The sequence below is a fragment of the Symphalangus syndactylus genome, chromosome 14, assembly GCF_028878055.3.
Source record: "Symphalangus syndactylus isolate Jambi chromosome 14, NHGRI_mSymSyn1-v2.1_pri, whole genome shotgun sequence".
NCBI classification, from domain to species: Eukaryota; Metazoa; Chordata; class Mammalia; order Primates; family Hylobatidae; genus Symphalangus; species Symphalangus syndactylus.
The window spans coordinates 65998378-66025179 of NC_072436.2; the positions used below are offsets into that span (position 1 = coordinate 65998378).

Sequence of the window (26802 nt, forward strand, 5' to 3'; positions counted from 1 at the left end):
AAAGGCGGTGGGGCACACATAGGGTGGGCACCAGCAGGAGGAAGGTGGACGCATGGCCCTGGCTACGACCTGGGGAAATGCTTGCCAGTAGCTGCTACAGAGAGGCCTGGGCCAATCATTGAAGGACTGCTAGGAGGGTGGAGTGAGTGTCCTCTGCACCCAGTCAGGCAGTGCAGGGGGACTTGGCTTTGAGCAACTGTCGAAGACCAGGTCATCCTTCTATCAGGTGGGGAATGGAAGAGTAGTTATGAGGTGTGTGTTGGGGTGGGGCAGAATAGATTATGTTCTGTATCGTATTTAAAAACTCCAAATGCCACGGGCAGTGGTAGCTAAGAGACTTTTTCCAGCTGGAACCTTAGACGCCCAGGTTTAGTGAGTTATGCTGCTCCACATTTGTCTCCCAACTTGCTGGGGTCAGCATCAGTGACAAGGGATCCCCAGGAGGAATGATCTGGGTAGGCAGTGAGTGTCCACTGTGGTTTTAAAAAAGACTTGTGTGTTTTTTCAACAGTGGTCTATAAGGAGAACAGGAATATTAATACATCTGAAACAATTTTAATCCTGGGGTACCTTTCCCACACTCATCTTCAATGAACAATGAGTATCATCAAAGACACTCCAACTAGGATAGCACTTCCAGCCACCAGCCCCAGGCTTTGCCCTGAATTATGTGTAATGCTGAGACTGGGGGACTCTTGGGTGAAAATACTCATATTAGTTAGCCCCTGTTATGCTTTCTAGCAGGGCTTAAATAGGTTTAATAGGTTAAACCTAAGCCCATTTACCATGGAGAAACTGGAATCACATGGCAAGACAAAGGGGCCTTGGGCTGGGAGTCAGGTCCCCTCAGATCTGCTCCTGTTCTCCAACTGATGCACTGGGGGTCCTGGGGATGCCCCCACACTTACTGCAGAGGTTTCTTCACCTGTCAGGTGGGCACAGAGCCACTGGTGTGTACTTCCATAGTCAAAAGATGAGACAAGGCCCAAGGCTGTGACGGCCATAACAAAACCACCCTTTAGGCCCCCAAAGGGTAACGCAAATGCAAGCATCTGTCCCACTCACCCTAACTGATGCCAGGTCCTTGTCCTCCTGATGAATCCAGCAGTAGGTTGTGAGTCAGCTGGTGCGGCAGAGGGGACCAGGACCTTAAGTCTGCAGGGGACTCAAGCCACTGTCCTGTCCTCTCAAGCCTCATCTTTAAGGGGAAAAGGTTGGCCTGATCATGGTCCTTTCTGGTCCTTATGCTGAGTCCTTCATGAAAGCCCAGTGTGCTTCCATCAGGTGACGAGCTGGGAACTATGCTTGCCATTATTCCTCCTATTTAAAACTAGGTCTAAATAAGACATTTTGGACTTTGTCTTGCGGGAAGGCTTTGGAAATGAAAAAGAATTTGCAGGTTTGTTACCTCAAACCCAAAAATGATTTGGCTGCAGAAAGAACTAGAATGAATGTGTGCATGCTTCCCTAAGCAGCAGCATTCCGGCACTTACACCCGCCTGCTTCCCCTGAATGCTCTAGATAACACTGACATTTGCAAAGGAAAAAGCTTTTTTTCTTTTCTCTTTTCTTTTTTTTTTTTTTAAGATGGGAAAGAGGAAATCCTTTTTCTTAGTAGAGATTTTTTTTCCCTTTAATCCTTTTCAAATATAAAGGATCATCAAAGGAGCAGGTGCAGAAGCTCTGGGGCCTAGAGGCCCCCAAGTGCTACCCCTCCCTGGGGCTGGGGGTGGCAGAGCAGTGGGGAAAGGCAGAGCAGCCTGAGGCTTACAAAGGGCAGAGCCTAATTCTGCACGTCAACTTCCTGCTGCTTCTGCTGCTCAGTTCCCAGGAGGACAAGAAGCATTTTTCCTGTCAGCCGGGAACAAATTAGCATCTCTGATGAGTATTTTCCAACTCTAATCTCTCTCCCTCTCCCTCTCTTTCCTTTGTTTATGAAAGAAATCCCTCTGTTATGGCAACAATCTTTTCAAGAGAAAAAAAAAAAAAAGAAATCCGGCTCCCACCTCTCATATCGAAGGAAGACGTTGTTGAGGTCATCGTTCACATGCAGCAGCTCCTCGGTGACCTCCTCGTTGGACACGCGGGAGATGAGTTCCACGATGCGCTGCTGCATGGCCCGGCAGGTCCTGTTGAGCTCCTAGGGAACACATGCACCTCTGGGTAGCCTGCTGGGTGTGCTTTTTGTCACATTCTATCTCCTTTGAAAAAATTTGTACTGATTCTTAAAAGTCACAAAAGGAGTACATGCTTGTTCATAAAACCAGACATGTGCCGAATTCAAAGTAGAAGTTCCCTCTTCACTGCCTGCCCCTCCTTCCCCAGAGGAAACAAGTACTTTTTCAGCAGACAAATGTCCAGACAGACATACTGTTGTATGTATACAAGTACATGCTTGTACAAATCATTAAAAAATATTAAAATGTGATTCTTTCCAGATTGCTTTTTCTCAACAAAATATTCCAGACCCCGTTCTCCATCACTTGGTACAGACTGCCTCATTCCTTTGTGTGTGTTTCATAATGTATCTCACCATTCTTCTATTGTTGGACATTTAGATTGTGGTCTCTCTTTTTGTGGCCAACCCAAATAATGCAGCAATGAACACCTGTACACACACATGCATATGCACTTGGGCAAGCACTTCCATAGGACAAGTTCCTTAGCAGGGAAATTTCTAGGTGAAAGGGTATGGTCATTTATAACATTAATTAGTAATAGTAAAAGGCCCTCCGAAAATATGACATCAGTTTACTTACACTCCCAGCAACAGCAGGAGTGTATTTTATGACTGCATTAGGTATATTTTGGTGGCATGTCTGCCACTTTGTCAAGGCCTCAGAAGCCCAGGCAGCTCCCTGGCTGGCCAAAAGAGGAAATTTGCACACCCCCAGTTGCCCCCGGAGCCCTCTCTACCCTTAGAAGCAACATCCCCGTGACGACAGAGCCTTAGCACTTTATGGCCTGGCTTCCATGAGCCTTCCCTGTTCCAGAACAGCAGACTTACTGATGCCCTTGTTCAAACTTGCTTATAGAGCTCCCTCAATTCCTGCCAGGCCCCTTGCCATCTCGATGCCAGACTGAGGATGCTACAGAAGAGGGAGCTGGCAACACTGCCAGGCTGGCCCCCAAGCATGTGACCAAAGCTCCGAGTCCCAGTGTGCCATACAGGGTTAAAGCAGAGGGAAATGCTATCCCCACCTACCTGGGCACTGGAGGGTGCCAGTGAGTTAAAGTGATAAGACATGAAGGATAAGTCTCTCCTTCTCACAGCTCAGCCTCAAAATGACTTCATTTTGAAACCGTTTCTGGTAGAAGTAACTGATTTATTCACAGGAGACATGGCAATCTCTCTTTAGTTCCTCATATTGTCTCATAATCTGGCTAGCTTGGCTAGAGGGTCTTCCTTCCTACCACATCATAAACTCTTGAGGGGGTGTTGCCATTTATCCACTCAAGGATGCCCTCAAGCCCTGCACTGAGCCACACACAGTGAAAAAGCCCAGTAATCATCTGCTGAACACATCACTGAGGTGGTCAATCAGCCAGTGGGGAATCAAAAGCATCCCCCCTGCATGTCCCTGGTATCCTGCAACACAGCACTCACACAGGGGCTGGGCTTCTTATCTGCCTTCCCCTCTAGACTGAAGCTCCTTGAGGGCAGAGAAGGCGTTTCCCTGGTACCCATGACTGACACATGGGAGGCACTCCCTAAGTACTTCTGGGAGAATTAATTAATGACTCTAAAGTATTCAGAGGCCGGGGCCAGGTGTGGTGGCTCATGCCTGTAATCCCAAAACTATGGGAGTCCGAGGTGGATGGATCACGAGGTCAGGAGATCGAGACCATCCTGGCTAATACAATGAAATCCCATCTCTACTAAAAACACAGAAAATTAGCCGGGCGTTGGTGGCAGGCGCCTGTAGTCCCAGCTACTTGGGAGGCTGAGGCATGAGAATGGCGTGAACCCGGGAGGCGGAGCTTGCAGTGGGCCGAGATCACGCCACTGCACTCCAGCCTGGGAGAGAGAGCAAGACTCCATCTCAAAAAAAAAAAAAAAAAAAAAAAAAGTATTCAGAGGCCGAGTGCGGTGCCTCGTGCCTGTAATCCCAGCACTTTGGGAGGCCGAGGCGGGTGGATCACCTGAGGTCAGGAGTTTGAGACCAGCCTGGCCAACATGGTAAAACCCCATCTCTACGAAAAAATACAAAAATTAGCTGGGCACAGTGGCATGCACCTGTAATCCCAGCTATTCAGGAGGCTGAGGTGGGAGAATTGCTTGAACCCGGGAGGCAGAGGCTACAGTGAGCAGAGATTGCACCACTGCACTCCAGCCTGGGGAACAGAGTGAGACCCTGTCTCCAAAAAATAAAAATAAAATATAAAGTATTCTGAACTCTTGGTCCCCGCAAATTACCAGCTCAGTTATCCACATACGCTCAGTCTTCTCAGCACTCTTCACTCAGAGAATGGGAAATTCTTATTCATCCAGGATCTAATTTTCCCTCTCTAGGACTCATCCCAAGCCCCACTGAACCAGCAGTAAGCACTTATAAACATATAGACAAGTGCTAGAATTAATAAGAAGAGGTGAATATGGGATCTTAATTGCAGGGGACACTACTATCCAGTAAAGAGAAAACTCCACAAAATGCCCACTCTCTTCTGTTGTGAATGGCTCATGTCCCCAGGCCAGGCAGGAGAGGGGCTCTCAAAAAGCTGCCTGGGCCTCAGGGCCTGCCAGATGTAGTCTGGATTGCCAGGCAATAATGGCCACAGGCACCAATGGACACTCACAGGTCAAAACCCAGTCACAATTACTGTACACAGGAAAACCAGCAACACAGGGGAAACACTCATTACAGAATGAAGCATACTCAGGAGTGATGCTGAAAACCAAGCCAGGCCCTTAACATTAAAACAAACAAAAACAAAATAAAAATGTCCAAACTTATGAAAGAAGCAATCACATTAGATCATGTGAAGAATTCCAACAGCCAGGACTGAAGTGAACAATTAAAATAATCATAGTATTTCTAATATATTGTTAAAACGCAGTGAGCATCTGTTCAGGGCTGACAGGGGAGCACAGATTTTGGTTAACTTTGACAGACCATCCTCCCCTGCTTCCTAAAAGAAAAAAAGGATACTTGGCCAATACTTGGGCAGTAGATTTATGCCATTCTTTGGAAGAAGCACCAGAGGGAGACCTGGCCAAAGTGTGCAGGATGGAAAAGGGAGGCTGGGCAGTAGGACAGAGAAAAGAGGTCAAACAAACTTCTGCCTCTCTGCTCTGCCATGGACTGTTCCGGGCCACCGTGCGGGTCTCCTCCCCAGGGATGCGGATGTGCCAACACACATGAGGACCGAGCCAGGCGCTGCTGAGCTCCTCTTTGCTCCAGCGCTCCAGGTGTCTGCGGAAAATCTCTGATGAGCAAAAGGATCTCAAGTCCCAGCTCAGGACCCATTCCCTCAGGCAAACAGGCCCATTACAAGAAAGTGTGGCCTCTGGGGTTTGTGGCCTAGCAGGCAGCCCTGGCTGTCCTTGGTTGGGGAGAGAGAAGGAAAAAAGTCAATCACTTCTCATTCAAGCTGCAGGCCAATCACAAGGCACAGGACCTGCAAGTCAGGGGAGTGTGGCATTATGTTGTGGGAAACAGATCCAAGTTACCCTCCAGAAGACTGCGATATCAGCACCTAAGGCCCACAGGCCATCTTCAAATACACCTCAGACTTTCCAGGATATAGGTGGCCTCAGGCACTTGCCACATTGCTCAAGGGCTCCTGAGAAGTTGGCCACCTGCCTGCAATGTCCCTTATTTCCTTTTCCATCAAACAAACTCTTACTCATCCTTCGAAGCCTCAGGATGTTTCCCCACTCCAGTATTTTGTCATAAAAATTTTCAAACATACAGCAAAACAGGAAGAATTTTACAGTGAACAGACACCATATGCCTATCACCTAGATTGTACCATTAACATTTTACAGTGACAGCTTTAACACATACTTCCCATTTATTCATCTTCCTGTCCACATACAATGTTTTCTGGGGATCCCCCACCACCCCACCCTCCTTAAGACTCCCAAAGCATTCAACACACTCCAGTCTGTCATCAGAGCCCCTCTAGAAAAACCTCCAGCAAGGGGTGACCAGCCCCCATCTGCACTCCACACAGCAGAAGCCCCAAAACGAAGAGTAGGCCTCAAGGGTGGTTCACTGGATTTAGAGGATACCCAAACCAGATTCCTCAGTAGACTGCAGGAAGTGTCTCAGAAACATGGCTACAAATACTCCCAGCACCAGCGGCCTGATGGAAGGGAGCAGGGGTTGATGTCAGTCTCCTCAACAGAGCCCTAGCCCCAGCTGGGTGCTGGGGACCAAGCTGCAGGCAGCAAGTAGCCTGTGACTGGATACACTCTCCAAGTCTCCAGTCCTCTCCAGGCCTGCTTCTCCCTGTGTAAAATAAGGGGGCTGCATTCATGAGGAAGTTCTGCAGAAGGCCACTGACATGCTGCAGCAGCCTCCATGGCATGGGGCCAGGGCAGCTGGGGCTGCTCTGCTTTTCTCGATTTTAAACATTGCCATTCACTGTAAAATTTTATTTGTGGAGGAAAAGTTTCCATACTTTATTTATTTATTTACTTACTTATTTATTTTTTGAGATGGAGTCTTGCTCTGTCGCCCAGCCTGGAGTGCAAGTGCCGCAATCTCGGCTCACTGCAAGCTCCCCCTCCCGGGTTCATGCCATTCTCCTGCCTCAGAGCCCCAGGTAGCTGGGACTACAGGCGCCTGCCACCACACCTGGCTAATTTTTTGTATTTTAATAGAGACAGGGTTTTACCGTGTTAGTCAGGATGGTCTCGATATCCTGACCTCATGATCTGCCTGCCTCAGCCTCCCAAAGTGCTGGGATTACAGGCATGAGCCACCGTGCCCAGCCATTACTTATTTATTTATTTAATTAATTTGTTGAGATGGAGTCTTGCTCTGTCACCCAGGCTGGAGTGCAGTGGTATGATCTCAGCTCACTGCAACCTCCGCCTCCCGGGTTCAAGCAATTCTCCTGCCTTAGCCTCCCAAGTAGCTAGGATTACAGGCACCCGCCACCATGCCCAGCTAATTTTTGTATTTTTAGTATAGATGGGGTTTCACCATGTTGGCCAGGCTGGTCTCAAACTCCTGACCTCAAGTGATCCACCTGCCTCAGCCTCCCAAAGTGCTGGGATTACAGGTGTGAGTCACTGTGCCTGGCCTCCATTAGTTTAAAAAAAAGTTTGGAAAGTGTTAGATGATTTCTGAGGCTCTAACATTGTGACCTCAGCTTGGAGGAAGAATGAGCCCCAAGGGCACAGAATGAAGTGATCTCATCAACAGTCAGCACCAGGAACATCTGCTCTGGCCTTGTGTTTGCTGCCTCCTCCCTACAGCCTTCCCACTGGGGTGGTGGGTTAGACAGCTCCCAACTCCACAGGCAGGGCCTCTATCCTCCAATCCTGGAGAAGCATCCTGATGGCTTTCCAAAGAGCTATGCTAAAGACAGGCCCAGAGACTATGACCTGGGGCTTCCACATCAGGGATTTCTAGGGGCCTCTGCACAGAGAAAGCTTTACCATCTCCTGGCTTCAGTCTTTTACACCTATCTCAAAAAGGAAGAAAAGGCCATGCGTGGTGGCTCACACCTATAATCTCAGCACTTTGGGAGGCCGAGGCTGGTGAATCACTTGAGGTCAGGAGTTCAAGACCAGCCTGGCCAACATGGTGAAACCCCATCTCTACTAAAAATACAAAAATTAGCCAGGCATGATGGCAGGTGGCTGTAATCCCAGCAACTCGGGAGGCTGAAGTGGGAGAATCGCTTGAACCCGGGAGGCAGAGGTTGCAGTGAGCTGAGATCATGGCACTGCACTCCAGCCTGGGTGACAAAGCGATATTCCTTCTCAAAAAAAAAAAAAAAAAAAAAGAAAAAAAAAAAAAAAAAAGGACAGAAGGCAGAAGGTGAGAAGGTGAGAGGAAGGCCAGATGTTAAAGACTTTTGCTACCACAGTGCCAGCTGGCCACCTGCATGTCCTCTGTGGTGTCATCACAGCCAGACCCTCAGCAGGCTCACTTGGGAGACTTTCCTCTGCTTCCTCCACCTCCAAATCACTCAAAGTGTGATTCTCTTTGGGCCTAAGACACCCAAGAGCCTACTGCTTGCTCAGGTCACCCTTTCCACTGTGCAACAGCCAGGACAGGAATTTCCTAAACGTTGACGACTTCAGCTTTGGCCTTCTATTTCTGGTCCTCAACAGAGGAAAGAACAGCTGGTCACTTGTACAAAAGCCCTCCATCTATTAGAACACCTTGGTAAATATCCTCTTTTTTCTATCTAATTAATCCCAATGCCTTTATCTTTTCTTCAAGGGACATTCTCATCCCTACCTCACACAACAGTCTTTTAATCATCTTTATGGATTTCCTCTGAGCCCTCCACAAGTTTGAAGGAACACAGAATAAGGTCCTGAAGATCTGTTTTCTGTTGCTGCAAAGATGGGAGGGAGAAAAAAGTCTTTGTTGATGAGAAAGGGGAATAATGAAGCTAAACATGTAGAATAAACTAGATTTCTCTAGAGAAAATGGCCTTGGCCATTCTGTCTTTGTTGAAATGAGACGCAAGAAGCAAGAGGAGATACACCATCTGCTACTTGGAGAAACGAGGAGGCCTCTGTTATTATCTGATGCTGATGAATGGCCACAGAAGAACATATATTTTTGGCATTATTGTATTACTTAAAAGTTATTCATTGAAGACAAAGCTCAAAAGGCTAAATTGGGAGAGACAGAGGGCACTGGATGACAGAATCGCAATCTTTAAAGATCCCAGAGGCCGGGCGCGGTGGCTCACACTTGTAATCCCAGCACTTTGGGAGGCCGAGGCGGGCGGATCACGAGGTCAGGAGATCGAGACCACGGTGAAACCCCGTCTCTACTAAAAACACAAAAAATTAGCCGGGCGTGGTGGCGGGCGCCTGTAGTCCCAGCTACTGGGAGAGGCTGAGGCAGGAGAATGGCGTGAACCTGGGAGGTGGAGCTTGTAGTGAGCCGAGATTGTGCCACTGCACTACAGCCTGGGCGACAGAGCGAGACTCCGTCTCAAAAAATAAAAATAAAAATAAATAAATAAATAAAGATCCCAGAAAGCCGAACTCAGGCTTTCTGCAGGTAAGGGTATGCACTTTAGCAGAGACAGATGCAGTGTCTTGAATTTCAGGCCCAGACCTAAGTGTCCTTGAACAGGATGACAAAGATAGGCTTAACCACCAGATGAGAAGTGATGCAGCAGGGTTTTCAGCTGATGGAAGCTCTCCATTTTATAATGTCTGCCTCTTGTGAAGAACTGCCTATCCCTCCCCGTGGTGGGCTGCCAACTGCCACATTTGTTCCATGTGGAGACTGGGCAGTGGGTGGGGCTTACGGCAATCTTCAAATATTTAAGGATCTACCCACATGAAAGAGGAATTAGTCTTGTTCTAGTGTCTAAGAAGACAGACCAGGATCAAAGTTATGGGGAGCCACACCTTAGATCAATGTGTGAAAGGGCTTTCTAACAATAGTCACGAAAGCTAGGATTTGTGAGGCCTTGCCTAAGCCCAGCCCTGCGCCAGGCACTGCCAAGGTGCAAGTGATCACTCCAGTCTAGAGAGGAGAAGGGGGCCTGGAGACGGCTGGTGACTTACCTAGCATCGCCCAGCTCATCAGTGGGAGGGCAAGGATGGGAAGGCATTAATTCATAGGCCTACGTAATTTGTATGCCTGCTGTACTGCTGCCCGAAGTCTAACCAAGATGTCCATTTGAAAGCAAGAGGGCTGCCGTGAACAGCCTGTCACTGGGGACACGCAGAAAGACCCAACAGATAAGATGCTGTGGAAGAAATCTGAACACAGGTGTAGAACTGAACCAACCTCCTGGAAGGTCTCTCCCAACTCAGAGAGTGGAGGATTTGACGCACAGCTCAAGAGGAGGAGTTGCTGTGTTCACTCTGGGCACCCTGCCTTCCTTCTCCTCAGGCGCTCCAGCTACGTTGACAGCACAGGGTGCTAGAGTGGCCTCAGCCTCTCCTCAAATATCAGCCACATACCCATGAGTCTGCAGGCAAATAGCTCACACTGCCAAGTTTCCTTGCTGCTCTTGCTTCACTGTGGGAAGCTACACCCAAAAGTGCTTTGCGATGTGCAGGAGGCAACCGGGACATAACCTGCCCACAGTTATGATCATCCTAGGGCTGACACCACCAATTATCTCTCTTCCTATTCCCCCCACCTCCTACCCCAGCAATTTATACTTGAACTGGGAGCAGCTTCTGTTGGTGGGAACATCTGGGTTGTTTGTTTCCATGGCCTAGCCAGCACTCTCAGCTCTGCACTTCTCTGCCCCGAGCACTCTGGCTGCCCTCCAGCGTGATGGAGAGTCCTGGGGACACATTCTGATTCCAGCACTTTCCAAGCAGACAGTGGTATTTCTCCACATGGAAGGTTGGCGGTTCAGTGTGGCTCTGACCCTTGGGAGACCCTGCCTGCTGGCTTCTGACTGCCAGGGGAAGAAGGGGAGGGAAGATATCAGCGATGGCAGAGGCGTGCAGCCAACCAGCCAGGAGGGCTGTGTCTGTTCACGGCTGTCCACAGTGCTGCCCAGCTCCTGAATCTCTTGTTGCTGGAAGGACAGCCTCCCACTGGCACCCAGAGTCATTCTTTTTCTGTTTGATTTATAAGATAGCAGTGAGGGCTGGGAGGCTTGGAGTTGGAACAAAACAGAGGGAAGGAAAACATCATGGGAAGCAACCTATTTTTGAAAACTGTGAGCTGACGCCAGGAGATTAGGTTCTGTTTGTCTTGGCTGATGGGCTTGTTTAAAAAAAAAGAAAAAAAACCCAAACCCCCTTTCTCCACAAAACACGAAGTATTCCTGCTGTCTGGGTCTGCTCTGGCTGTCTGGAAGCATCTTGGCTTTGTTCAACACACCCCCTGCTGCCAGGAGCACGGCTCTATCCAGAGCAAATCCCCCCTGTCAGCAGGAATTCCGACGCTGACACAGCACAAAACTGCTTCAAGAGGCCTTCTCAGTTTCTGGACTGACCTCAGAATCCTGTGCATCTGGGTAACGCCTGGCCGAACCTTCCTGCAGGCTGGGAATGGAGGCCAATGACAGTGCATTCAAGGGAAGCCAGGTCCCCCGGAATGTAGCACATATTCAGCTGGATCTGCTGAGCTGAGGCAAGCCTGGGCTGATGCAGGTGTGTCAGGAGTGAGGTCTGGGAACTAGGGAGAGGCCACTCAGGACTCCTCACTGGGGCTGGGCCAAGGGTACTTGTCTTAGCTTCAAGAGCAGGCTGGTGTAGTTACAAGGAGATAAGTTGTTTCCCGGTCTATTTCCTGCAAAAAGCTGCAAGCTCCTCCAGAGCAGGGACCACAGCTCATGCACCTCTGTGCCCCTAGGACTGTGCTTTGTGTTAGGCCTGGAACAGGTCTCCACCCACCCTCACCCCCATAAGAGCTGATGGCTTTGGAGTAGGAAGGGGGCACAATAAGCAGCAACTTGGGACCAGGACAGGGCCTTCACAGGCGGCAAGCACGTGCCAGCAGCAGGGTAGAAGGTGTAGCACTTGGGGACCAAGACTGACAATGGAGGGCCGGACACAAATGGCAGTATCAGCAGCAGCAGCAGGTGTATCATGAGAAACTCATGCCAGGTTGCCAAATCAGTCTGGCTCCTGACCTGTTCACTCAAGCATCTTGCCTCCCGTTGAAAAGTGTGTGGGGCCTTGTAGTTCACAGCATCCTTTTTCCACCCTCCAGAAGGTCACTGCTTCTAAGGGCAGTACCACTGACATTTTCTGCAAGTGCCAGGGTCATCTGAGGCTGGGTGTGGTGGAGATCTGGGCACTGGCTCTGGACCTGGCTGCCCTGGGAAACAGGCCTGAGGTGGGGGCCTTGACCCTGGTTTCAGGGGTAGACTGCAGGCCGCCCACTCCTGGACCCCTTTCTGCCATGCCCCCAGATCCATGGGCTGTCCAGAGGCGGGAAGGCCAGTTTGCAATGGCAAACCACAATATGCCTGGGAATCCTCAGTGTTAGGGAAAAGCACAGGAGCATCGCACTTCATCTCAGTCTCAGGACACCTTGGGGGTGAGGTGCCACTGGAAGGGCTCCTGTGCACAATCAAGGTTGAAAAGGCCCTCCTGCAAAATGTGATGTTGAGGCACCAAAATACAGAAATAGTACAAGCTCAACTACGTTTAAAATAAACCTACAAAAAAGTCAGAAAGAAAATACATCAAAGCACCTACAGTGGTTATTTACGGATGCTTGGGTCAAAGAAAGTTATTATTTTCTTTTCTGTGCTTTCTTTTTCTTTCTGTGAGCATGTATTCTACAACTGGCATTTTATAATCAGGAAAAAAATGTTATTAAGGAAAATAAAAAAGAGAGACAGTGGTACTGGCCTCTGCCTGTCCATAGGCAACATGAGGCTGCGTGTGCGCTCACATGGACTATCAACAACAGGGCCACTGGACCTGTCCCGCCTTGATGCTGTGTCCCTGGGTGGGATCCTCCAACAGTGTACGGTGGTAGAGCTGCCACCACAGGCCAAGTGCTTCTGAAAGATGACTCACCTGCAGCAACTCCAGATCAGATGAATCCTCCTGTCCAGGGACCATTTCTGTTAACATCTCAGACATGACTTTTGTGTTTCCTCGAACGACGTCCAGTTCACTCCGCAGCCTGGCAATCTGGTGGGGGCCACGAGGAAGGAAAGCAGGAAGGAAAGGTCAGTCAGCCTGCACTTGCAATATCGGAATCAGCTTGCTCCTAGGCTAGTGACAATCCTTCTCACTGGGAGATCTGGGTCGCCTTTCTGAGTGCACACTGCAGAGGTTACCTTCTCATCTCCCTCTGGCCTGCCTGTCAGCTCTGAGAGAGCTGAATGGGCCCTGCCACCAACAGTCTATTGTGCCTCTCTGACTGTGACACGAAAGCCGTACCACGTAGTGAAGGGCTCTGTGTCAGGAGCGCACCAAGCTGGCTCTCTGTCTCAGCTCTCCCACCATGGGAACTTGAGTAGAAGCTGAACCTCTCAGGGCTTCCATTCCTGCTCTTTAAAATCCAAGTGCAGGAGGGCAGGAGCTCTGAGATCCCTTCAGGGCTGAGATCCTGTTCTACAAAGCTCTGAGTTATAGACTCTGCTCCTAGGAGTTTTACATCTAAACACTAGGATCCTCTGAGAGGCTGGGCAGTGTCAACAGCACTTTTCTGCTGTGGCAAGAATGAGAGAACAGAGGAAGACAACAGGGGAGACACCTCCCCACCCAGCTCCCTACATGGTAACACAGCCCCTTGAAAAATACCCAAGTTGCCCATTAGCGATCCCAAAGCCTGAACCCAGGCCAAGGCCCGAGGCTCCTCTCCAGCAACAGAGACATCATACACTTTCTCCCCTTGCCCTCAGTCCTGTACCTCAGATCTGCCCCTTCACTCCCTCAACCCCCTCGAAGCATCTGCAGAAACCACAGGAACCTTCCTTGTCCACGGTGAAGTATCATAGAAGAATCTGCATAGAAGTGCCTACTGGTCCCATCACTCAGTGACAAGAGACCAAATAACGCTGGACAGAGGTCAAGAACTGCACAGGACACTGGAGGGAGCCCTGGAAGACTCAGCAGCAACATCCGGAGCCGGACCTGAGCCTCTCTGAGCCTTCATTTCCTCACCTACAGAAAGGTGGCACTAACCTCACCAGGCTGCTGTGTTTCCCATGTGGCACCTGGCATGCAGGTATGCTCTCTACTACACACATACGGCCCTTGTTCCTGCTCAAAGGTCCAGAGAGAGGAACTGTAATGTCATTCTTCCTGCACTGTGACCCAGCTTAAGTGACAACTCCTCTCCTCAGTGAAGCCTTTTCTGACTCTCCCCACCCCATCCGGAGGTAGAAGCAACCACTCCTGCCTCCTCGGGTTCCCATTCACTGTGCCGTCTTCCACTATTGCAGCTGTAGCAGCCTCTCCTGTGTGGGTGGGCTCTCTCAGCAGGCCTTTAGCTTCTTAGGGCAGGAACTCAGCTGGGTTGAGCTTTATACCCTCAGCACAGAGACAGGGACAGGAGACCTCAATCAATGGTCTACCAGGGAGATGGTCTGGGTCCCAAGAGGCTCTTGTTAGCCTCTGGCTCTGCCTGGTGGATGATCAAAGTCTTGGTAGAGAGAAGAGGTTTCTGGCTAGGAAGGCCCAGGAGGGCTATGGGTAGCCACCCGGTAGACTCTGAAGCCCTGGGTCCTCTTGGCCAGGCTGGGTGCTGACCTGCCTATCTCTGCTTGCATTCTGCTCCCCCAGGGGCAACAGGCCTCAGGGCTCCTGTGCTACCTATGCCCAGACCCTCCAGACCCAGCATCTTCTGGCTACTAGGAGGGCCTTCCCGAGCACCTCCCACACTGTGAGTTGGTGAAGGGGCTCAGTAACTGTCCAACTTCAAACATTTTCTGCCTTCCCTCAGAGCAGGAAGGGCACAGTTCTGCCCAAAGAAACAGGGCCAAAAGCCAGAGACCTTCTTTCCCACAGCACTTGGGTAGCCACAATGAGGACCTCTTCCATCTGCCTGTCAAGCCCACAGCTGCCTGGTGGGGTAACAAATCGCTTGTTCTACTGATCGGAGACTGGGGTTAAATGTCCTGACTGAAGCCTACAGTGAGCAGCAGAGCTGGAGGCTCACACCCAGGCCCTGGGGGCTTCAAGTTCACTCCTCCTGCTCTCACCATACTCCCTGCTCAGAGCTAGCAGGGAAGTGTGAGGAACACAACACAACACTGCCATCCCTACACACACATTGCTTGACCCCTCTGCTTCAGTGAGGTTCCACAGTCATGACATTGTCGCAAATAGTAAATAAAGATTTGGTAAATATAAACATTGGAGAGTTTTTTTTTTTTTCCCCCAAGTCTGACCAATTCTCAAATTGTAACTAATTGAAGTTCTATGGATTCTTCTAAAGAGCACTCCCCAATTCATCTAAAAAATCCAGTGTGGGGTTAAAACTGCATTAGTTTATCAGGAAGTAACCCAGGAAGGTGGGGAGTGTTTGGGATAAAAGAAGGCTTCTTGTGCTTCAGGAGGGCCTCCCTGATCAGGTCACAGGCCTCTGATGGCTGACTTTTTTTATAGGATAGATCTAAGCCTCTGCATGACAGACAAGCCCGTCACAACTCAGCTGCACATCTATGCTTTTGGCCTCATGTTCTGCCATGGTTTCCTCCCGGATCTGGGCCCTACATATGGGCCTTCTCTCCAATCAAGCCACCTGCTGCTCCAAGAGAGCAGCCTGTGCACCTCTGCATTGCAATGTTATTGCTGAGCATGCGGTCTCACCTGACAAAGCCTGACTCCTATGTCAGGACCCTCTGCATGCCAGGTCCCAGGTGCCTCCCAGGCACCACTCAACCCTGGGCTCACAAATCTGAGCCCTTGGTTCTGCTCCCCACCACAGCCTGACCACACTCCATCATGACTTCCTCAGCATCTGTCTCCCCTGGGGATTGAGCCCTTCCATCTCTGTGTCCCTAACACCCAGCACAATACCTGGCTTGGGGAGCCTTTGTAAGTGTCTCCCAGAAAGATGAATAAGGATAGTCAGCTGGCTTGCCTATGGCCCCGAATTACGCAAGTACCTGTTCTGAATTGGCTGTGATGGGGCCAGTCACACTCAGAGCTGGGGCCTGCGGTGCGGAGTAGGGAGCAGGAGGCGGCGAGGAATAGGAACCAGCACTTGTCCTCTGCTGTGATTGGGACCTGGGCATGGTCGCGGCTGGATCCACTTCAGGGACACTCTGGCATGGCAACAACAAAGTCCTCTGTTTACCTGGGCTGCCTGCATAGCTGGACCTGGTACCTACCCCACCCCATGCGGCACTTCTCCAAGGCTGCCCACGGAAGGCTCGAGGCCCTGCTCCACTGCTGCCTGGGTGAGGCTCACAGAACCCCACTGAGCCCAGGCTCTCCATCTGGGAAGTGGGGCTGCCAATGGCTCCTCCCTCTACTTACCTCTCAAGGAATGTGTGGCAGACAATGAAAGCAACTCCAAAAGGCAGCACTGAGAGTGCTCTGGGAGCCCTCTGGTCATGGTTCCTATTATTAAGACCACCTCGGGATCCAAGTGGAGGGAGGGCAGTTATTAAGTTTTGCTAATCACAGATCTTTACTTCATACCATAAGAATTAGTTTTTTGGTCTTTACAAGTAGACTAATGTAAATAGTAATTATGCAATTTACCAAATGTTTTTTGTAATTATAGGAACAACAACACTGCTCTCTGTCATTATTAGAAGAATGAAACAGGTTATGTTGATTTCACAAAGCATAGCGCATGGTCTGGAGGGATCATGATGAAAACAGGCTCTAGAAAGGGCAATCCCTTGGGCCAGGTGTGGTGGCTCACGCCTGTAATCTCAGCACTTTGGGAGGCCGAGGCGGGCGGATAATAAGGTCAGGAGATAGAGACCATCCTGGCTAACACGATGAAACCCTGTCTCTACTAAAAATACAAAAAATTAGCCGGGCGTGGTGGTGGGCACCTGTAGTCCCAGCTACTCGGGAGGCTGAGGCAGGAGAATGGCGTGAACCCTGGAGGCAGAGTGTGCAGTGAGCCAAGATCGCACCACTGCACTCCAGCCTGGGCAACACAGCAAGACTCCGACTCAAAAAAAAAGAAAGGGCAATCCTTCATGCTTGCCCTTTGGGCATCTCAGATAACCTCTTGCACATTAAGATTAAGTTGTGTTCCTATGAGAGACGTGCACAGGTGTGCTGTCCTTCTCAGAGATAGGCAGTGGGGGCAGGCAAGGTGAAGTGTACTGGGATGAGGTGCCACTCTCAGACCCTGTTGCTTTCCTGGCTCTCCCCTAGGCGCTAGGAGTGGAGCTGATTCCCAGCCAGTAGAGGGATTAGCTTCCTTGAGAAACCATGAGGCATGACCTACATGCTTTTAACCCTGAAGTGCCAAGCTGCCCCCTCCACGGTGCTCGAGTTACTGTTGGCACTGCAAAAGCTTTGGTGGGATGCCCCTAAAGGGACCTTCCCAGGGCTTTGATCCCAAGGCTGATGGAATCAAGGATTGAATCCAGAATCAATTCTGGATTGATGCTGAATGTTCACAGCTCAAAATAAATTTTAGATCCATTTGACTTGGTACAATTAAAAAAACAGAAAGCTACTTTTTGACCCAAGAGTGACATCAAGCCCTGAGGTGCTATGGTGCTCCAAGGGACAACAGGATTCCCACACCAGATTCTAGCGGCCTCTGAAAAGCAGGTGCTAATGACCCTCACAGGATGGCCCTGCCCAAGTAGCCATTTCCATGAAAACCCTGAACTGATCCCTCTAATATATTCTTCCACAGACACTGCTGCCACTTAATCACCAGTCAACCAGCTGTCTCACTCCTGCATGCCCCTTGTTATTAAAAAGGAATGCCCCCGAGCTTTAAGAAAGCATGATGACAAGCTGAATAATTCAAAGGCAGCAGCAGAAGGGTGGCTGCAGCAGCTTGGCTCACCCGTTCTGCAGTAGGTCTTTCTACAAAGTGCCAGCTGGAAGCTTACCCGCTGTGGTGTGTGTATGGGAGACAGAGCGTCCAAGTCTGCCATGGGAAATTCAACCCCTTTCCTCTTCAGCTCCTCATATATGTGCACAACACCGGTGAGATCAGGACTGCTTCGAAAGGCATCAGCCCATGCCTGGGAGAATAGAAGGCCTGTTAGGAAGCATTTCTCAAGAGCTGCCATGGTATCTGAAAATCCAAAGTGGCCCACGTCCTCTCCCTGAGACCAATGCTCTCCTACTTGCACATGCAAATTGCACTGGCTAAACCTATTCTGTTCCTCTCCTTTCGCAACTGCTGCCACGACACAGCTGGTGAAACCCTGGCTTTCAGTGGTGCTGCTGAGCGTGAACAAAAACACAAAACTTAATTTAGCATGTATTTCCTTGGAGAAGAGACAGAGAAATAACACCTATGCACTGTGGTGCATCCTAAAAAGCAGGCATTTCCCTAATGGCAAGGAAATCAATTGCTGGGGCTGTTCAGCTGCAGGGAGTGGAAGGTGGAGCCTTGTCAGCACAGGGTGCCTGCCCTCTGTGCGGGAGCACCTCTGCCCTGAGAGCTTCTACTGGTGGAGTTGGGAACTGGCAGCAAATTGAGCAGAAAGGAAAGGAGAAATTGATGTGTGACATGAAATAAAGGCTAACTACAGGTTTCCTCAGATCAGAGACAACTAATGCCGAGCCTGTCTAGCCTAGCTCTGTCTAGCGCTGCTGCCAGTAGGTGAGACGACTGTGGTTCAAGGGAAGAAGAGCCCATTGGGAGCCAGACCCAGGCCAGACTGGGGAGTTCACCCCCAGGGTTCACCCCCAGACCCAAGCTTCTTTCATGATGTCCGCTGCCAAAAATGTCAGCACACGTGTGCCCAAATCGAAAAATCCCATGAAAAGCATGATCACCAGATTCCCTTCAGTGAAAACATATCACAGAAAGGAAAGAGCAAAAATTTAAGTAGATTATAATTTCTGTTAACTCATGAAACTTAAAAATTAAAAAAAAATTCTGGGCCAGGCGCGGTGGCTCACCCCGGTAATCCCAGCACTTTGAGAGGCCGAGGCGGATGGATCATGAGGTCAGGAGATCAAGACCATCCTGGCTAACACGGTGAAACCCCATCTCTACTAAAAATACAAAAATTAGCTGGGTGTGGTGGCGGGCACCTGTAGTCCCAGCTACTCGGGAGGCTGAGGCAGGAGAATGGCATGAACCTGGGAGGCAGAGCTTGCAGTGAGCCGAGATGGTGCCACTGCACTCCAGCATGGGCAACAGAGCGAGACTTCATCTCAAAAAAAAGAAAAATTCTGTTCTTTGGAAGTCTCGGACTGTATCAAAAAAAGAATACCCAAAGGGCTCCCCAGAAATGGCCCTTCCCATGCTGTCCCATTCACCATACATACCCAAAGGAGGAGGCAGAGCCTCCTGTGCCCATGACTCCATTGCCAAGTCTGTCATCGTCACAGAATTTAACTGTCTCCCTCACTCCAGCAATGCGGTACAACCAATCCTGAGGCAGCCACAGAAACTCTGTCTCTAACTAACAGACCCATTTGAAGTTAAAAGGTCAGTTTCCAAAAAGCCTCCTTAATTATGACTGATGCATCTCACTTACCAGGAACAGTACTGTCAGCCTGGCTTTCCCTGATGCACTTATTTTATCTGCATGCTCAGGGATTTAAAACTACTGGGTCAGGACAGCCCCTCTTGGCCAATACTCATTCTAGATTCTGAGGAGGGCCAAAGAAGCTGCCTCACAGAGCACTGTCTGGAAGGCCCAGCTGGAGAGTAGGTTGCCCGCAGGGAGTGCCTCTGGACCCGCCCCCACCAGCTGTGCTGGCTGCCTCCACCTGGTTCAAAATCCAGCTAAGCCCTGTGACGCCAACCTCAAAATACCCTAGCATTTTAGTTTAGGGTGTTGACTTTAGGGTCTAAAAACCAGTTTCACAGCCCACTGTGGGAGGCTGGGGAAAAAACACATAGCAGTTTTTCCTGGCACCACTTCATGCCTCTGTACATGGAGTACCAACAGCTCCAGGGACTCCTTTCAATTCATCTAGCTCTCTACCCAAGCCAAATTTGAGATAATAGGAATAAAGATGAAAGAACTATGGCTCTTCTCTCCAGTTGGAGGATACTTCTTTGGGTCCACTTTCTAAGGCACTCTGCTTCCATGTTCACAGAGACAGACTGGAGTGGGAGGGAGGTGCACACCCAAGTTGGGCCAATCAGATGCTCCTCCTTCCAGGAACTCAGCAGCACTAGGAGCTGGGTTGTTCTCACTGGGTAGGCAGAACTGTCCTCTGTAACTCCAGGGCCATGTGCCAGCACAGGACTGGAAGCAGAGACAGCCTATGTTCTCCAGAAGGAGCAGCTAGAGTGCTCGGAGGTGCAGACGTACAGGAGAGGATTTGGAAGGCCTTCCTGATCTTTTCTGTCCCTTCCCAGGGCTGGGTGACCTGGACTTCTGGGAGACTCTGCCCTGTCATGACAAACTCTTCTCTTTGCCTAGGCAAGCTGGAGTTGGCATCTGTTATTTGCAATCAAGTAGTCTTGGCTAATGTACCCGCTTCCCACCTGCCACAATTCCAACCCCTATCTGGGAGCTCTGTGCAGACTGGATGAGATGGCTGCTAACAGAGCAGATATTCATGATGGCAATCTCTATTGAATAGGATTCTGATGCCAACGGAGGAAAAAACAGGGTGTGGGGGCGCCTCTGAATAAATGCAGCTCTGGGTGTCTCTCATCTCTGGGTGTCTCCCATTCATATGTGGAAATGTACAGATGGGAGATATCCAGAGATGCCATGTGTCCCTAGCATCTTCTTGGGACATGCCTCAATAATTAGGCATGGGTCAGAGCTGTCCCCCAGGCTGGAGTACAATGGTGGTGCCATCTCGGCTCACTGCAACCTCTGCCTCCGGGCTCAAGCAATCCTCCCACTTTAGCCTCCAGAGTAGCTGGGACTATAAGCACGTGCCACCATGCCTGGCTAATTTTTGTATTTTTTGTAGAAATGGGGTTTCATCATGTGGCCTAGGCTGGTCTTGAACTCCTGGACTCCAGGGATTCACCCACCTTGGCCTCCCAAAGTACTGGGATTACAGACATGAGCCAACTGCGCCCAGCCCAGACACCTTTTGAAGGTAGATACCGAGTCACTCTTGTCCAGAGAAGGCAGTCAGTCAACATTTATCAGGTTAAACTGAATTCAGTTCTCACAGTTACTAAGCATCCTTATTTTCCTACTTCAGAGAACAGAGGAAAGATGGCCACTTAGGCTGTCAACAGACCGAAGTGACAGTGACAAAGGAGGGATGCTGGAAGGCTGACCCAGCTGAGGATACTCCCTAGAGGAGATGTGGCAAGCCTTAGGAGGTCTGGCCACTCTTGGAGTGCTTAACCTGAAGCCTGGGAGCAGCAGAGAGGGTGGGGCAGGCTGCCCTCCCTTAAAGCTGCCTTTTCAGAAAGCAAAGTGATGCAGCGGTGTGAGCACACTCTGAGGGCCTGTCACTGGAGCTAGCTGGTTAATGGCCAAGTGGCCAGTTCACTGGAAGCCTTCTTTTCCTGCCTGTGGCTATAAGATTAGTGGCTTGGAAGACCTAGAGGAAGGTCTAATGAGGAGAAAAAAGGAAAGAGATCAATTCAGATCTCCTTCATTCCTTTGGACTGTACACAAAACCCCAGAATAAAACCAGACACAAACATAAACCATATCCTATTCATTTCTGTATCCCTCAAAGTTTTGACAAAGCTTTGAATCATCAAATTTCAGACCAATAAACCATTGCTGATTTAAACTATGGGCTCTGGGATGCCTTTGGATAGAAGGGAGCTTCTGTCAGCTCCTGCTTATGCCCCCAGACCAGACTTCCTATTCCCAGTGACAGGGTCCCCAGGGAGCTGCTGTCCACACAGAATCTGGCCAGAGCCCAGCTATCAGGCTCTGACATCTTCGAAGAACACACACCTCCAGCTTCTCCTGTCCCCACTCCCATCCCCACCCCAGTCAGTTCACTTTCTTCAGTGGAAAGAAAAACCTTCAGTGGAAAGACAGTATGGTTAGACTATTGCTGGGGCATGGGGAGTGGGGCCGGGGAGGCATGACCACACTGAGGTGACTCTGCCAGGATGACTTCATTTCTGCTCCTGAAAACAATTTCAAGGGAAAGGCTCAGGGATGGCATAGAGTGGGAGCATCCTTTTTGTCTTCTCAACAAATGGGACTTAATGTGAGCAAACAAAAAGGGACACAAGCCAAAACACCAGCCAAGGCATGAGGTGAAAACATAGGGGTGAAGCTGAAAGCTGCCGGAAGTGAAGTCTTTGGTGCCCCTGGGGGTAGAAGTGAGTGTCAGCAAGCTACTAACCAGGCTGCACCACTCTCAATGTGTCTTTCCTCCTATCCTCCCAAGGAGACCGGCTCCATCAAGAAAGGCAGATCCCGTGGTGCGGGTAAGCCGACTGATCCCTCGCACCTGTTGGTAAAAAGTCCCAGAACCACACTGCTGGGTCTGTCTTTTGGCGGGTTGAGGGGGATGGGGTGGCTACGGATGGCTGGAGGGCAGCCAGAAGACAGAAAGCCCCCATACGGGAAGGGAAGGAGTGCAGTGGGGGAAGGAGGGGTAGGCATCAGCTGGATTCTCTTTGCAGTTGGCCAGGGTGCTACTGATGGCAAACGTGCCACTGGGTAGGCTGACCATGCCTGCGAATGGCACTCTGAAAGGGAATCAGAAGGTGGGCTGGGGGCAGGCAGATGTGCACGGATGAGCTCTACCACCCATTTCCCTATAGGCACAGGGGGACTTTGGAAAAGCTAGTGTGGAGCCCAACCTCCCCCTTCCCCTCAATCTGGCTACAGCTCTGCTTCCACCATCCTCAGGGCAACCAAAGGGGCAGTGGGCTTTGGCCAGCAGCTGATAATCAGAGCCATGGGTTCTACCTCTGCCAGGACCCCCAACCATGTCTCACAGGCAGGAGGTGTTAGGGAGGCACGTCTGTGTGGCCCCTTTACCTTGAAAGTTTTTCAAGTGCTAACACATTCGATCTGCTTTTCCATAATGGAAAGGTTAAGGCTGTACCCCACTCCACCCCCAACCCACAAACAGTCAAAAGCCAGTTTAAGTCCTTCCTGGCTGGGCCCTCACCCTCTGTCATCTGCAAACCTTCGTTTCTCCAGTTAAACTGCAGGCTCCCTGAGGGTAGGGCCAGGACTGACCCACTTCTCTGAAGAGCACCAAGAAGCATCCTGATACCACGATGGTGCAGAGGAGTCTGTTACCGCTCTGGCACCCCATACTTAGCTGAACCTCCTCTCAGCCTAGCCGCATTGATATGAGAGCTGCTACCAACTCACAGGCTGGCAAGGCAGCCAGTGAGCTGTCACCTCCAACCCCATTCTTGTCTCATGGTGGGAGCAGCACTTTCTCTCCTGGGGGAATTGTCAGAGTCTCTGGGGGATCTTAAGTTTTCTAAAGTATATTCAACATGCAAATAAAAGTACTTTCCTTCTCAAAGGGGCTAAAAAAAGATTGACCCAATGCAATACTACTACACGCTCTAATGAAGAAGATTGAAAACAGGGTGTGCGGGTGAGGATGCGAAGCAACTAACCCTCTTGGGTGCTGGTGGCCGAGAACACCCAAGAGCCCAGTGGAGCCCATTCCCCACCACCCAGCAACCTCACACCTTGGTATGAGGTGGATACATGTGAAATTGCTAATATTTGGCCATTTTTGACCAACAAAGATGGCACTTTCACATATTCAACTTAATATATTCCCATTAAAAAGGAATATATATATGCTCAAGAAAAGTCAGGTGCTAGATGCTCATAGCAGCATTTTTCACAGTACCCCCAAACTGCAAACACCAGGTCCCCATCAACAGTGGGAGGGGTAAATAAACTGCAGCGTGTTCGCACAACAGGACTTGGCACAACAATGGGAACGAAAGACCTAGAATCACAGGCAACAATGGGTGTGACACCCACAAACACAGCAGAGGCAACAGAGCACTCTGGATGAAGTTCAGGAACAGAGAAGACTCGTCTATGCTGTGAGAGCTCAGGCAAGTGGTCATCTGGAAGGTGGGAGGTTTTGGGTGTGGTCATATGCTGCTTCCAGATGCAGGGGCTGGTTACATGTTCAGTTTGTGAAAATTTATCAAGTTGTACACATTTTTATGTGTGATTTCCTGTATATATATTATAATTCAATTAAAAGTAAAAAAAAAAAAAAAAGGGCTAGGGGTCTTGTTTATTCTATTGGTTCACCCTGTTACAGAAGCCAAGCCACCCACAGCTGAATGCTGCCTGCTGTCCTCTGCCGGGCAGCCATTACCAAAGGTGAGAGCTCTTCAGGAACACTGCAAATCCGGAGAGGAACAACTCTCCAGCTGGGTTATCAACCCCCATCTAGGAGTAGCACCCTTATCTGAAGCCCATGCTTTTCACAGCTGGACCAGGAAACTGTGTCCAGCCAGGCAGAAGCTGCGAGGCATCTCAAGGCCCTGTGCTGCTCAGGTCCCCATGGCCAGCACACACTGCTACTGCCAGACCAGCAGGGGGAGGCCTCAGAACATGGTGCTGGCCACTTCATACCATGGGCTGATCTCATGGGCTCAGGGTTGAGAGCAGACAGGCAAGAACCCCAAGTTCCATTTTACAGATAAGGTGGTATATGCCCACATAAATTAGTACACCTGTCTGAGGTTAGCAGCAGGGCTGGGTAAAAGCTGGGAGGAGCTGGAACGTGTGGAGGGGTGATTCTGATAGGAAAGCTTGGAGGTGAGGGCAGGGTGTGCGGGGACAGGCATCCTCAGGGTAGAGGGGCGTGGGCCACAGCCAGTGAAGAAGCCTGTGTCTGCCCTCAGCCACGGTTCCCACACAGTCAGCAGGGACAGTGCAGTTCACACCCCTTGTGATAGCTGTGCTTGTCATGGGGTAGGCCGGCCACCCTGCTGGGCCCGCCACCCTGCAGACAGGCCTCGGGGTCAGAAAGCTCTACTGCAGGACATGCTTTGTGAGAAGAAGCCACCATTTGTTTTCCTAACATGAATTCCTGGGGGTGTTGAGGTAGGGGAGTGCAGCCCCAAAAGGAAAGGCTGTGGTAGAGTGGGGTGTATGAGGAAGGTAAAGTGCATGCACGTGTGTGTGTGTGTGTGTGTGTGTGTGTCAGAGAGACAGAGAGAGAAAGAAGGATGTTGGGTGGGCAGAACAGGGATGAGGGACAACCCTAGGGTAAACATGGGAAGGCCTCCCAGAGTTCCTCAGAATTAACTACATTCACTCATTCACTATAAAGAAATACTGAACACCCGCTCTACACATTACACTGCTCTAGACCCTGGTGACAGCATGTCCCTGGGTTCTTAGGGAACGAAGAATGAGACAGACAAAAGAAATTTTAGCAAAGCCAGTCTTGAATACCACAAAAAAGGATGATGTGAGACAGAGAGTGTGTGTGCTTAAAACCAGTTGGAGGCCTCCGAGGCACCTGTGAATGAGGAGGAGGAGTCACTGCTCTGAAAGCTGGGGAACGACCTTTCAGGCAGAGAGAAGTGAGCACAGGGAACGGACAGAGGCTCCTCTCCAGCTGCACACCTGACCCATCTGAGAGCCCGGCCTGCCCTGGCACTCTACTTCCTGCATTCTCAGCTGCCTCTGCCTGGCTGTCTCCCTTTGCCCTTGCTGGAGCCCCACGCCCAGCCCTGGGTTTGTCTCTCCTCTTGGCTCCTGCAGGCCCTTGTCTTGCCTCTGCCACGGCACTAATCACCCAGGCTGGATGTGCCTGTTGACTTAGGTGCCTTCTGTGTCACCACGTGCTCTGTCTAAAACCCAGGTCTGCATAAACCCCAGCTCAGAGCCCTTCGATGGCTTCCCACTGCCTACAGGACCAAGCATGGCTCCTCAGCATGCATGGCCACTGGCCTCTGGGCATCCTTCTGGCCCCATCTCCTGCCTGCTCCCCCACCCCAAGTCCTGCCCCCAGGGCTTCATTACACCCCCTTCCCCACATAATGGTCTTTACAACATGTCCACAAATTCCTTGATCCTCTTTTCTTCAAGAGATGGAGTTTATTTCCCCTACTCTTGAGGCTAGGCCTGGTGACTCCCTTCTAACAAATAGAATATAACAGAAAAGATGGTATGTGACTTCCAAGGCTAGGTCATCAAGACCTAATCTTCATGTCCACGTGGTGATAAACTCAGGTCTCTTGCCAATAGTCATCAAGGAACTGAGGCTTCCTGCCAACAGCCATGTGAGTGCACCATGGTGGAAGTGGAGCCTCCAGCTATAGTCGAGTCTTCAGACAACGCAACCTCAAGAGAGACTCCAAGCCAGAATTGCCCAGCCAGCTGTTCCTGAATTCCTGGCCCACAGAAACTAAGAGGTAATGAACATTTTCCATTTGAAGGTATGTTTTGAGGTAATTTGTAACAGAGCGAGTGATAACAAATACAACCCAAATATGCCAACTGCTCTCTTTGATGCGTCTGGGCCTTTGCACATGCTATTCTCCCTGCCTGTGAAGTCTCTCCCACTGACTTTTCCACCAAACTCCCCATCATTCTTCAGGGTCCAACAGAAATGTCATCTCCTCAGTGAAACATCCCTTAACACCATCCCCAGCCGCCTACCTTGCTCCGCCTGACCCAGAGTTGGCCCCTGCCCTGTGACCTCACCAAACCCACACGTAGCTCTAACATGGTTCTTCCTACTCCACATTTTCTCAGAGGCCTGTTGAGGCCACCCTACCTGCCTTTGTGAGCAGCAGAGGGATGGTACCCAGAAAGCTTCAGGAAGGCTCTGTTAACTGGCTGGAGAGCCATCAGTTAGAATTTCATTCCAGTGGGATGAGAATTTTTTTTGAAGTATTTTGCACCAAATATTTAAATGTAGAAGTCTCCATTTTTTTTTTTCCTCCAAGTGGTGGGAGAGCATGAGGACTCATCAATAAGAGACTTCATCTTACTCTGTCCCAACAAATTGGGCAAGGGGTCCAACCTACCTGGATCAGAGCAAGCACTTTGTCCTGTACAATGGTGGGAGGGTTGTTCTTGGGAGAGATAATTTTGACCAGAACACTGTCGATGAAATCTCGGTTGGCCACAAGGATGTGGAAGCGGTGGCCACAGTTCTTCACACATGTCTCCAGCACCTGATATGGGGAGGGAAGG

The 26802-nt window shown here is 50.2% G+C and overlaps 1 protein-coding gene across 13 annotated transcripts in view; it reads right to left on the reverse strand.

Annotated features, from left to right (window-relative positions):
* The window catches only part of TOM1L2 (target of myb1 like 2 membrane trafficking protein), a 129523-nt gene that overhangs the window by 24004 nt on the left and 78717 nt on the right, over positions 1–26802 (reverse strand). For 4 of the 13 annotated variants that reach the window (XM_055241606.2, XM_055241605.2, XM_055241604.2 and 1 more), the window contains exons 4-8: positions 26634–26783; positions 17626–17760; positions 15697–15855; positions 12653–12769; positions 2007–2140 (exon numbers count right to left, since the gene is read on the reverse strand). In XM_055241606.2, the coding sequence (XP_055097581.1) occupies positions 2007–2140; positions 12653–12769; positions 15697–15855; positions 17626–17760; positions 26634–26783 (695 nt within the window). The remainder of the gene's footprint in view (positions 1–2006; positions 2141–12652; positions 12770–15696; positions 15856–17625; positions 17761–26633; positions 26784–26802) is intronic. The other 9 variants (XM_055241611.2, XM_055241609.2, XM_063617784.1 and 6 more) reach the window with 5 other exon arrangements.